At 43.7% G+C, this 13,840-nt stretch overlaps 1 protein-coding gene across 3 annotated transcripts in view; it reads right to left on the bottom strand.

Annotated features, from left to right (window-relative positions):
• Positions 1-728: 728 nt before the first annotated feature.
• The window catches only part of Mettl16 (methyltransferase 16, RNA N6-adenosine), a 53,325-nt gene continuing 40,213 nt past the window's right edge, over positions 729-13,840 (bottom strand). For all 3 annotated transcript variants that reach the window (XM_070027501.1, XM_070027503.1, XM_070027502.1), the window contains exons 9-10: positions 2,322-2,495; positions 729-2,216 (exon numbers count right to left, since the gene is read on the bottom strand). In XM_070027501.1, the coding sequence (XP_069883602.1) occupies positions 1,593-2,216; positions 2,322-2,495 (798 nt within the window). In that variant the 3' untranslated portion in view covers positions 729-1,592. The remainder of the gene's footprint in view (positions 2,217-2,321; positions 2,496-13,840) is intronic.

A 13,840-nucleotide genomic window follows, 5' to 3' on the forward strand; every position in this document is an offset into this window, starting at 1 on the left:
GGCCAGATCAGGAGTCATTTCCCCCAGGGCTGGCATTGGACCCAGGGCTGCATGCATGCTAGTCAAGCCATCTATCACTGACCCACATCTCCAGTGCATTTATTCTAAATCTTTGAGCTTATGATACTCTTCAATAACAATAAACAAAACAATAAACACTTATTGACTACTTACTGATGGTTGCCATATAACTCAAGGATCCTAAAATGTCATTTAAAAAAAAGCTAGGTCTGGGCTCCATATAAAACCCAAACATGGAAAGGGAATAAGTGTGGCAGAGCCAAACATTACTAGAGGCAGGAATCTAAGGCCCTGGGAGGAACCCAAGGCTCTGGGCTGAATATTGACTCTGTGGACCCCTGATGGGTTTCTGCATCCTGTTGAATGGCTGGAATTGAATAATGGTTATTTGAAATGGATTACTGATCTCTCTCCCTTGTCATGGGTCTAACTTCTCCCACTCCTCCCTAGAGGAGGTTGTGAACAGACATATGTTCAAGGGGCTTTCAGAAATAATTGCAGGAGGAAGCCAGGTATGGGGGCTCACACCTGTAAGAGAATCACGCAGTGCTGGCAACTGAGCCCAGGACTTCACATGCACACGGTGAGTAGTCAACCACAGAGCTTCAGACTTTGCTCCCTTTCTCATTTCTATCATCAACCATTTACCCATTCAAAGGCAAGAAAGTATTTTCCCTAACCCCTAACCCCAAGACAATTTTTGACAATTTTCGATTATGAATGTTCATATATTAAAAACAAAACAAGCTCCACTTCACAGGTTGAAACAAAAATCACAAAGCAATACAACTGCCACATCTGGTACTTTCACCAGGGTGGAGATGGGGAAAGGAGCACTGGTAAGTCTCAGTCATGTATCGGAATGTTGCTTACCTAATTCTGCTTCTGAAATGGGCAACATCCAAGCAGCATCAAGCCAGGAGTGCACCGTTTCTTAGGCATTCCCAGATGGTTCCTTCTGCCTGGCCTACCTAATGCCTCTCTCCCTGACTCTCCTGCAACCTACTATGGGACCAGCTCCTCTCTGGGGGTCTGGACAGTACTAACCAATCATATTAACCCAGCTTCAGTCTTGAAGGTGACACTAGAGAAGGCCTTCTGGGCCTCAGCCCACTGGACTGCCTCCAGTGTAGAATGAGTATTCCAACTCTCCTTGCATTCTCGGTAATGTTGACCACTGGCCAGACTAGATGACATAAACAGTCCTTCTGGCCTCAAAAAGAACTAGTCCAAAGCTGAGGTGACCAGCCTGACTGAGCTTGACATCCCTTCTGAGTTTACTGACAGCCTTTTGCTGTTGACAATCACAGTTCTTCCCGAAAGGTATAAAACCTATGACTTAAGAAGTTGGGAGGGGGTTAAAATGGATGGACTGGTTTCTGCTTTTTAAGATGCTATCATAGTGCTACCCAACAGGTTCCTCCAAAGTAGACTGTTTCATAAATCTTCCCCCCCCCCCCACCCTGTGCTGAAGATTGAACTTAGGGCCTCCTGCATGCTAAGAATACACTCTGCCACTCAGTTACACTCCCAGTCCCATAGACACCTCTAACTGTGCAAGAATTTTAGAATTAACTGGCAACAAGCCTGAAAATTTGGTTACGAATATAGGTACAGAGCTGGTTCATCAAATCTCTGTTCTGGCCCGCAACCCAATGCATTTCAACTAATGTGTCATCCACTTCCTTCTTAACTTTGACCAAACACTTGAACAGGTACGGTCCAGCTGTTCCTTGGAGGTGCTTTGCCTTCTCAACCACGGTGCTTCCCAACTGCTCAGAAGCCTCTTGGTCCTGGGCTCCATTGCTGGAGCCCATGCAGCTTTCCACAACGGCCATCCCTCCCCTTTCCTCACTCCTTTCATCCTCCATGGCTTCTGGGATTTCCTCTTGGGACAGTGACTCCTGACTTGGGCAGTGGCCATCCACAGTGGCAGATTCACCTTCAGGCAGAGCAGACCCACAAAGGGTACTCTCCCGGGGGGCCTGGGCCATATCCTGGCTGCTGCCTGACCCTCTAGGGGTGGACTTTTTCTCTTCCAAGGCTTGAATGACGTCCTCAGGGGCTCGAGGAACCTCCCTCAGCTGTCTCACTCGCTCTCTTTTCCTTCTCCTTAAATGAATCCATGAGTTTTCTATGGCTGTCAGGAAAAGGCTCACTTCCTCATTTCCACAGGGAACTCGTTTGTGCTGGACCTAAGTAGAAACAAACAGGATTTTATAGGAAAGCACCTGTCCCTTCTTGTCAAACTCCTTTTAAAAGGAGAGGTTAGGAGCACATCATCATGTGCCTGCACATACCTTCAGGTCAGTGAGAATCTTCTCTATCCAGGTAGTCACAACCACGATGCCCTCCACTGTTTCAGAGCCCAAAGAGGATGCTTTCAGGGCTAATTCTTTCATCATAGACTCCAACACTACAAACGTAATGGGTTTCCTTGGTTTTTCTAACTTTCTTCGTTTACTTGGTGGTGACTGAAAGGAAAAAAGAAGGAACAGAGTAAATATTGAAATCCCATGCACTGTAACTGCCTCAACGAGGGAGGAAAGCTTTACAACTTCAGCTCCCAATCATGAAGCCTTTGTACATGCTATTTTCAGGACTCAGAACAGCTCTGCAAGATTCTGCCATCTTCCCACTTTATAAAAGGAAATACTGACACAGACTACACCATCATAGCTCAGGTGACACAACTAGTAATGGCCCAGGTGGGCATCAACCCCAAACCCAATTTCTTTCCAACCACACCACCTGGCTAGCAGCACCAACCTCTTCTAAAGGCTAAATAGACTTCCATGTCTGCTGTGCTGAAGCAGGCCCGTCCTTCAACTCAAGCACCTGGATTGCTATGTCCTTTTCCATTTAAAAACAAAATAAAACAAACAAACCTGCACAGTGTAAAATCCCCAACTTGCTGGGGCTTGACCTACAGCAGCTTGTGTGATTACATGCTAAGAATGAATAGGAATACTAATACAACATGGGTGGAAAAGCAGGGCTGCAGTCTCCACCTCCCCGGCTGGGTCAGGCCAAGCCCTGGGCTGGCTGACACCGTCTCTCAACTGGGCTCTGGGACATCAGCACTGAGCACTGCGTGGGAAAGCTTGGGCCAGGAAACTCCACCACCCTTTTTTCTCAGGGCTGGAAGGTAAATCACATCCTACCCACTAGAGGGACTCAAGTTCCATTTTAAAACCAAATGATCCTTTTGTAGTACAAATTTACTTTTTTAGAGCTACAGCTGTGGCTCAAGTTGTAGAATGGGTGCTTATTAGCAAGTGTAAGGCTCTGAGTTCAAATCTTAGCGTCACCAAATAGACGGAAAGACGACAGATAGACAGACAGACAGATAGATAGATAGATAGATAGATAGATAGATAGATAGATAGATAGATAGATAGATAGATAGAGGCTGGGAACATGACTTAATGGTAGAATGTTGCTTAGCATGCATGAAGCTCCTGTGTTTGATTCCTTAGTATCACATAAACAGAAAAAGCTGGAAGTGGCACTGTGGCTCAAGTGGTAGAGTGCTAGCTAGCCTTGAACAAAAGCAGCTCAGGGACAATGCCCAGGCCCTGAGTTCAAGCCCCAGGACTGGCAAAAAAAAAAAAAAAAAAAAAAAAAGACTGACAGACAGATAGATCTAGAAAGATAGCACACCTAAAGCCAGTTTGGCCTATATAAGATGCCCTATCTCAAAATAACAACAACAAAAATGAAATGAAGAAAAAACAACACAAAAGCTTAGAAGAAAAAAGGATATGCTTGTGTATAATAAACTACTCTTGAGGTATGAACAGTGGACTGAAAGACTTGTCTGAGCCTGTATCTGTTCAATTAGGTTCCTGACAAGATGAGACAGATTCTTATTGACATTCAGAGAGCAATATTATTATTTCTTAATTACCCAGCATGAGAGCCACAATTCCTATAGACTACACTGAGAACATAACACTTTGTATTAAGGAGTTTGAAGTAAGTTTTTTTTTTTTTTTGGGTAGGTCATGGGGCTTGAACTCTGGGCCTGGGTGGTCCCTCAGCTCTTCAGCTCAAGGCTAGCACTCTATCATCACCTAAGCCACAGTGCCACTTCCAGTTTTCTGGTGGTTTATTGAAGATAAGAGTTTCTCAGGCTTTCCTGCCTGGGCTGGCTTTGAACAGAGATCCTCAGATCCTCAGCTTCCTGAGTAGCTAGGATTACAGGTATGAGCCACCGGTGCCCAGCTTGAAATAAGATTTCTGTTAAGCTAGGGAGGAAAAAAATGGTGGTGTGGCAGGAGGAAGATGATAAGGGACAAAAAAAAAAAAACAAACCTGGATTCCCCTTCCAGTTTTCCACTTTCCAACATTCAAGGTCATTACCAGGGACAGCTCATTCAGAACACCAAAGGTCAGCTACAAGTATGAAAGAAAGGACAGCCCTTCATTCTCTCCTGGCAGCACAGACATCCTTTGGGCTCATAAATTCCAAACAGAAGAGTAAGGATATTGCTGGTTCTTATTTGTGCTGGAGCTGGCCTGCAATACTCTTATCAAAAGATAGAATGGACTGCAGAAATGATTATTTCTACAACTTAAAAAGGAAACCACATCTTCATCCCACCTAACAAGAACTCCAACAAGGATCTACTTTCAAAGTAATGAGGGAGTAAGAAACAATGAAATAGACAACTTGTTGCCCTTATATCTCAGGGCTAAAACAAAAACTTCAAATGTGGCTTCTGGCCCCAGTTTTCCATATACAGTGATCAATCAAGAAATATGGCAGGGCTGGGAAGGTGGCTCAGTGGTAGAGCCCTTGCCTTGCATGCCTGAGGCCCTGGGTTCGATTCCTCAGCACCACATAAAGAAAAAAGCCGGAAGTGGCACTGTGGCTCAAGTGGTAGAGCGTTGACCTTGAGCTGAAGAGCTGAGGGACAGCGCCCAGGCCCAGAGTTCAGGCCCCACGACAGGACCCCCCCCTCAAAAAAAAAAAAAAAAAAAAAAGAAATATGGCAAAAGCCTCAACCCCCAGTTCTGGGGGATCAAACCCAGGGTCTTGAATGTATAAATAATCATATTCTCTACTGCTTAGCTACATCTCCAGCTCCAACAAACATGGCCTCAAGTCTCTAATAACTAACACACATATATATTACAGATCCTCAGGATCATTTTAAATGTATTTTTGCTGGGAGCCTGGGCACGGTCCCTGAGCTTTTTTGCTCAAGGCTAGCATACTACCATTTGAGCCACAGCTCCACTAGTGGCTTTTTGGTAATTAACTGGAGATAAGAGTCTCACAGACTTTCCTGCCAGACTTGGCTTCAAACCCGTAATCCTCAGTTATCAGCCTCCGGTATAGCTAGGATTACAGGTGTGAGCCACTAGGGTCCCAGGCTAAAGCAAGGGTTTAAAATGATAAAAGATGTGCTGGGAAGTTGGCTCAGTGGTAGAGCGCTTGCCTTGCATGCCTGAGGCCCTAGGTTCAATTCCTCAGCACCACATAAGCAAAAAGAAAAAAGCCAGAAGTGGCACTGTGGCTCAAGTGGTAAAGCGCTAGCCTTGAGCTGAAGAGCTGAGGGACAGTGCCTAGGCCCAGAGTTCAGGCCCCATGACCGGACCCCAAAATAAATAAATAAATAAATAAAATGATAAAAGATTAAGTATGGCCTAGCACCCAGTCTTCCAGTGGTAGGGCCACAATAGTATAAAGATCAGGTCTTAAAAAATTGTTTTGTTTTTTTTTCGTCGGTCGTGGGGCTTGAACTCTGGGTTTGGGCACTGTCCCTCAGCTCTTCAGCTCAAGGTGAGCGCTCTACCACTTGAGCCTCAGTGCCACTTCCGGTTTTCGGAGTGGTTTATTGGAGATAAGAGTTTCTTGGACTTTCCTGCCTGGGCTGGCTTTGAACCACGATCCTCAGATCTCAGCCTCCTAAGTAGCTAGTATTACAGGCGTGAGCTACCAGCACCCAGCAAAAAATTGAACCTAAGTTACTGAAAATTCTAAAACTTCTCATTATCAGTGTGAAAGCATCATAAATGATTTCATTTCCATGGGCTGGGAAGGTGGCTCAGTGGTAGAGCGCTTGCCTTGCATGCCTGAGGCCCTGGGTTTGATTCCTCAGCACCACATAAGCAAAAAGAAAAAAGCCGGAAGTGGCGCTGTGGCTCAAGTGGTAGAGTGCTAGCCTTGAGCTGAAGAGCTGAGGGACAGCGCCCAGGCCCAGAGTTCAGGCCCCACGACTGGACCCCCCCAAAAAAATAAATAAATGATTTCATTTCCAGACTATTACAGATTAAAAAGCATAAACCTATCCATTATTTTTAAATAAAGCTGATGGGATATAAGCCATAATTATTTGATTCTACCTTCCATTTAAATTCTATTTGTAGAACTTCCTTTGACATATTTTTTTAACCTTTATTAAAAGAAAAAAATTGGTTTAAAGTAAATCCCCCAGGTCTCTGGTATTAGGTCAATTTTACCCCCTGCTACAAACACTAGTAAAAAGCTAGCTTTCTCCAACTGACCTGATCTTACTTTGCTAATGTAATTTTTTATTTTTTATTTTTTTGGTCATGGGGCTTGAACTCTGGGCCTGGGCCCAGTCTCTGAGCATTTCAGCTCAAGGAGAATGCTCTACCACTTGAGCCACAGCTCCACTTCTGGTTTTCTGCTGGCTAATTAGAGATAAGAGTCTCACTGATTTTCCTACCTGGGCTGGCTCTGAACCGTGATCCTCAGATCACAGCCTCCTGAGTAGCTAAGATTACAGGCCTGAGCTACCAGCACCTGGCTGCTAATGTAATCTTAAGCCATAAAATTTTTATATTCAAACTGTCATAATCAAGTATAGGAGGCAAGGTATAGATAAATAAGCTTTACAAAAAAAAAAAAAAAAACTCAAAACATCCAATCATTCACAATAGCCAATCAATCCAGTTTACTACAAAGGACAGGAAGGCAAATCTGTAACCGACCTCACATTCACAAAGGCACTACAGACATCAAAGGAAAAGGAGTGAACCTGGGCAGAGGAGCCAAGGGTCCCCAGGGCATACAGCTTTTATAGCTTTTCAATTGCAAGTGGTCAGTAATAATGTATCACCAGGGGGGGAACTTTGCTATTTTGTTTCAAACACATAAAACTGGACTAGGGGCATGGCTCAATTGGTAAGAGCAGTAGCTGAGTTCAATCCCTACTACTGGGAAAAAACCAAACAACATAAATTGGACAAGAATAGTTGTGAACATTTAAATATGCTTTCCCTAGTTACCTAATAGCACAGTTGTCTATAATTTTTTTTAATCCTTGCTTTGATTTTTAGATCTCTGTACTGTCATTAGTCCAGAGACTCTGGGATAAGGAACATGAATCAGTGGAGGGCTGCCACATTGCCTAAGCCAGGCTCTTCACTGTGGCATACGCAAAGGCACACAATCAAGCCACAGGCTCTGTGAAACACATTCTCCCTGGGATCTACAGGGAAAGAACCATTTTCTAGACAGCTACTGAGCTCCCTTGTTCTGGCAAAGAAGCTTCTAGTCTGGCCTCTGGAAGAGCTCTGCCACCCTGTGAACTGCTTACCTAGGTTCTGTAAGCCAACAGTACTTGGTGAAACAGCACAGGCACCAATGCTGTCACATGGCCAGGATACAGAAGTGGTGGTCATGGGGGATCTCTCTGTAGAACAGTGTACCAGCTCTGCTGCCATACACTAGATTAACAGCCTAGTTGACATTTTTTAATCTTAATTTAAAATGTCCTGAACTCATCCCCCAAATATATAAAAAAAAAACAGTAAAAAAATTTAAACAATGGGAAGAAAATTTTATGCAAAATGTTACCCATTAAAAAGAAAGGATTGGGGGCTGGGAAGGTGGCTCAGTGGTAGAGTGCTTGCCTTGCATGCATGAGGCCCTGGGTTCGATTCCTCAGCACCACATAAGCAAAAAGAAAAAAGGCGGAAGTGGTGCTATGGCTCAAGTGGTAGAGCGCTAGCCTTGAGCTGAAGAGCTGAGGGACAGCGCCCAGGCCCAGAGTTCAGGCCCCATGACTGGACCCCAAAAAAAAACAAAAAAAGAAAGGATTACGGGCTGGGAAGATGGCTCAGTGGTAGAGTGCTTGTCTTGCATGCACAAGGCCCTGGGTTCGATTACTCAGCACCACATAAGCAGAAAAAGATGGAAGTGGTGCTGTGGCTCAAGTGGTAGAGCGCTAGCCTTGAGCTAAAGAGCTGAGGGACAGAGCCCAGGCCCCACAAGTGCAAAAAAACTAAAGGATTACATACATGTATTTCTTTATATTAAAAAAAAAAAAAAAGAGCAAGGGAAGGGTGGCACTGTCCCAAAAGAAATGTACTCATTGGCTGGGAATATGGCTTAATGCTTGCCTAGCATGCATGAAGCCCTGGGTTCGATTTCTCAGTACCACATAAACAGAAAAAGCCAGAAGTGGCGCTGTGGCTCAAGTGCTAGCCTTGAGCAAAAGAAGCTCAGGGACAGTGCCCAGGTCCTGAGTTCAAGCCCCATGACTGACAAAAACAAACAGAAAAAGGGTAAGTGAAGGATGAGGGTGAGAAGGACAAAACAAAGACTTCTAACTATGTATATGAACATGGATATTTTTAGATTTTGGTTTTGAAACCACGTAATTATCTTTTAGAATTCCAAAACTGAGTAACAACAACAACAACAAAAAATGCCCCCAATCCCAGCATTTGGGAGGCTGAGGGAGGATTTTGAGTTCCAGGGAAGTCTAGGCTACACAATAAGACCCTATTTCAAAAAACAAACAAGTTCTAACTAAAACAGCCTACCCTACTAGCACTTCCTGTAGTGACAGGGTGCTCCTTATCTGCTCTGGCTGGAAGGGTGGCTTCTAGCCCATGTGGCAATGAAGCATATAAAGTAGTGAATGAGGCAGAGACCGAAGAAAGCCATCATATTGGACAGCACAGACATGTATTAGAGGCTATGGAACCAATCATATGAGAAAGAGAATTTGCCAATATATGGTCCTTCTTGGGAGAAGAACAGTATGAAGAGGCTGAGATGGGACACAGCTGCTTTTCTCATAAAATTTTCTCTATATGTTGTATAACTTTCTCTCTCTATATATTACTTAGATAGAAAGTGTGTGTGTGTGCGCGTGTGTGTGTGTGTGTGTGTGTGTGTGTGTGTGTGTGTGTGTGTGTGTGTGTGTGTGTGTGTGTGTGTGTGTGTGTGTGTGTGTGTGTGTGTGTGTGTGTGTGTGTGTGTGTGTGTGTGTGTGTGTGTGTGTGTGTGTGTGTGTGTGTGTGTACACACCAGATCTGGGACTTGAAATCAGGGCTTGGACACTGTCGCTGAGCTGGCTTTGAACCTTGATCCTTAGATCTCAGCCTCCTGAGTAACTAGGATTACAGGCATGAACCACGCGTGCCCAGCCTGACTTTGAACTCACTGTGTAGCTCAGGCTGGCCTTGGACTCATCATCTTCCTGCCTCAACTTTCTAAGTGTTGGGATTACAGGTATCTGTCATCATGCCCAGCCTTCAATTCTGTGTTGTCTTAACCATTCAGCCATAGATATTTATTTCTTTTTCTGGATTTATTGGATCTATCTTTTAGTCATCTGTACTTTGCACAAACTTCCTTTATTTTGGCACTTCATTCAATTCTGACATGATGGATAACACTAAAATTGTACTGTATGGCATGAACAAAGGCCTTTTTGTGTGGCCAGCTTCTGTTTAGCTTTACATTGAGCAGGTTCTTTTGTTCTGTAAGCTTCAGTTTCTTTATCTGTAAAATGAGGAGTAATAATGTACTTAAAGGTATATACATACATACACAAACTCATGTATGCACATAGGGCTGTGATTGAAGCCAGGGCCTTGTGCATGCTAGGCAGGCTACATAGTACACAGGAAGCAGCTATAGAGGAACAGAAAGGGAGAAAGGGAAAGAAAGGGAGAAGAAAGAGAAAGAAAGAAAGAAAGAAAGAAAGAAAGAAAGAAAGAAAGAAAGAAAGAAAGAAAGAAAGAAAGAAAGAAAGAAAAGAAAGAAAGAAAGAAAGAAAGAAAAGAAAGAAAGAAAGGAAGGAAGGAAGGAAGGAAGGAAAGAAGGAAAGAAGGAAGAAGGGAGGGAGGGAGGCAGGGAGGGAGGGAGGGAGGGAGGAAGAGAGAAAGAAAAAGGGAGAAAGAAAGGGAGAAAGAAAGAGGGAAAGAGAAAGAGGAAGGAAGGAAGGAAGGAAGGAAGGAAGGAGGGAGGGAGGGAGGGAGGGAGAAAGGAATTAAGCTGGATTCTGTGGAGAGAGTAAAGGAGCAGACAGAATAGGGAAATAGTTGAGTCAGATCTAATTCTGGCATCATGAGAGTGTATGAAAGCTAATATGATAGAAGACAGTAGTCAGGAAAACAAGGTGATTAGGATGGGGGGATATGGAAGACGAATGGACTCCAGTTTATGAACAGAATGGTGGACTTGGGATGAACTCAAAGGACTCCTAGAGGATAAGACTGTGGTTCCTACACTAGACCATGAAAGCCTGCATGACCAGGCTGTCATAGCCAGACTGGGGGAAAGGCAGAAAGTCAGGGTAACTAGGACTTACCAGGGTTCCAACCTGACTTTTGGAGCCTCCAATGTCCTCATCCATAAAGTGGGACTAATAGGCTAATACCATCTACTTCACTCCACCACTGTCAGGTGGAAGTGAAGGAGATAGTATGTATGAAGCATTCAAATAACAACAGAGAATACATCCAGCATTTCAAGTCTCCTAAACCTACTAATGCTCTGCTTCACCTATTGTTCAACACAGGTCCTATGTCATCATCCCTTTAAACATGCATTCACTGAGCACCAACTACATACAAACAGGCACTGACAAACATCTCTAACCAGCTAAGTCCCAATCACTTCCTTGGCTCAGCTCTCAATTACTCATCCCTACCATTTATTTTAGAACTTGTTCATATAAATTTTCCTATCATTTCATGTTCACTGGTTTTAAACTAATCATTGCAAGGAACTGAAAGAGGTCTTTTTTTTATTATCATAGTGAGGATCACATATAATACAAAAAATAACTAAGAAAAGTGTCTTTAGCTTTGATTTTGCTCAAACCTCAGCTTTTTAATCATTACATCTGTCTGTGTATATAAGTGGTTCCAAATTATGATTCTCAGATCTCAGCCTCCTGAGTAGCTAGGAATATAGTTTTAAACCATTAGTGCCTAGCTCTTCACATCTGTTTTGTAACTTAATGTGCAGCTTGGTATCCAAACTATTTTTTTATTGTGTGTGATCACTAGATCAAGACCAAGACCTCATGTATGGAAGCAAATACCCTACCACTGAGCCATTTACTCCAATTCCTAAACCATTTGTTGTTTTGAGGTTTTTTTGTTGTTTACTTGCTTGTTTGTGGTATTAGGAATTGAACTCAGGGCCTTGTGGTTGCTAGGCCATCACTTTTTTTTTTTTTGGTCAGTCGTGGGGCTTGAACTCTGGGCCTGGACACTGTCCTTGAGCTCTTCAGCTCAAGGCGAGTACTCTACCACTTGAGCCACAGCACCACTTCCAGTTTACTGGTGGTTAATTAGACACAAGGGTCTCACAGACTTTCCTGCCTGGACTGGCTTTGAACCACGATCCTCAGATCTCAGCTTTCTGAGTAGCTAAGATTACATGCATAAGCCACCAGCGCCTGGCTTAGGCCATCACTTTTAAACCATTTTTTTTTTATGGGGGGAGGGCAGAGAGGGGGAGCGGAGGGGAGGTTATGTGCTGGTACTGGGGGCTTCCACTCAGAGCTTGTGTTCTACCACTTGAGTCATAGCTCTATTTCTAGTTTTTTTGTGTGATTAATTGGAGATAAGGAGTATTATGGACTTTCCTGCCCAGGCTGGCTTCGAGCTGGAATCCTCAAGTCTCAGCCTCCTGAGTAGCCCTCAGCCCAAACCATTTCTCAACAAAACCTTTTCAATAAATAAAACCAGCATCTGAAATTGATAAAAGCAGATAAGCTCTGATTAAAAAAACAAACAAACCCGGGGCTGAGAAGGTGGCTTGGTGGTAGAGTGCTTGTCTTGCATGCATGAGGCCCTGGGTTCGATTCTTCAGCACCACATAGGCAGAAAAAACCGAAAGTGGCACTGTGGCTCAAGTGGTAGAGGGCTAACCTTGAGCTGAAGAGCTGAGGGACAATGCCCAGGCCCAGAGTTCAAGTCCACAACTGACAAAAAAAAAAAAAAAAAAAAAAAAATCCAAAGAATGAATCTGATGTGTACTTCTGTGGTACTGGCTTGAAAATGTATAGAGCACTACCAAAAGACCCCAGTTCCTACACTCACATGTTTACCTAACTTGCCTCCTCCCTCCATCTGGTCACTAAAAAGCCTGGCTATTACTCCCTACACAGGAAAATCTAAGCCTTAAAGGGAAGATTTTGAACACACAATAATTCTTTTAAAACTTGAGTTCCTGGGTAATGCTCACTCCAGGAATACACAAATTAATAGAACTATTCCTCGGCCTTTAGCAAGTGTCTAAATTCCTTAAAGCAAACCAAGGCAAAGCTAAAATATTGCCTTGGGCAATTAGAGAACAGGACAAAGAGGCTTTTTGAGAAAGAATCTTGATAGAACACTATAAAGAACAGTCCTTACATTCAGCATCCATCAGAATGATGGCACAAAAATTCCATCAACTCTAGGATCTGTCTTTTTGTTGCTAAAATAAATCCAGACAACAGCAATGGGCTTAGTGCAAGCACTCGAATCACCAGTGAATTAGAATTGATCAGCATTCAGCATCAACAGAAAACAGTCAGTAGGCCTGAGATAAGTGAAAATACAAGTTGCCATAGTAACTTGCACATCTAACCTAAAATGGCAGAGGTGGGGGTGGGGAAGTAGGTCAATATTTCTGCTTAACTAGCTCTATTCCTTATCTCCTGGTGTAAAATAGTGCCTTCCTCCTTCCCAATCTCCAAAAAGCATGGGAAAGTCAGGTGAGCTTAAAAAAAAAAAAAAATCAGACAAGGTTTAAGTGGAGGGAAGAAGAACCACAAGAAAACCAAACCAAAATCTCACAAGTAACCTCGAACTACACCAGGGAAAGTAGTCACTGATTAAGGGCACCAGTGCTAAGAAACTGTTGCTGGGTTACTACAAATCAGAAATTGCCATTTTCTCTTAGCAGTTTAAGTGCATTTAATGGAGCACTTGGGAATGCATTATTAACAGCTTGGGGGGTAGCAGCAGTGGAAGGGAGGAGGGAATACTCCAGCAGCAAGAGAGGAATCTGAGGCCTTAGCCAGAGGTATTTTTGCTGGCTGCAAACTACAGGCTTCCCTAAAAGCAGAAGGGAGACTGAAGGGTTCCTTTTCAAAACAAGATTAACATAGAAACATAGCCTGGCCATGTGCCAGTGGCTCACACCTGTAATCCTAGATACTCAAGAGGCTGAGATCTGAGGATCACAGTTCAAAGTTGGCCCGGGCAGAAAAGAGCATGAGATTTTTTTTTTAAATATAAAGATGGGGCTGGGAAGGTGGCTCAGTGGTAGAGCGCTTGCCTTGCATGCCTGAGGCCCTGGGTTCGATTCCTCAGCACCACATAAGCAAAAAGAAAAAAGCCGGAAGTGGCGCTGTAGCTCAAGAGGTAGAGCGCTAGCCTTGAGCTGAAGAGCTGAGGGACAGTGCCCAGGCCCAGAGTTCAGGTCCCACGACCGGACCCAAAAAAAAAAAAAATAATAAATAAAATAAAATATAAAGATACTGTACAGAAGGGTTGTAGTTATGTGAGTAAGGTACCCCCTTCCTTTGTTTTCCCCCTACTATCC

The sequence above is a fragment of the Dipodomys merriami genome, unplaced genomic scaffold, assembly GCF_024711535.1.
Source record: "Dipodomys merriami isolate MVZ:Mamm:240054 unplaced genomic scaffold, mDipMer1.0.p SCAF_19, whole genome shotgun sequence".
NCBI classification, from domain to species: Eukaryota; Metazoa; Chordata; class Mammalia; order Rodentia; family Heteromyidae; genus Dipodomys; species Dipodomys merriami.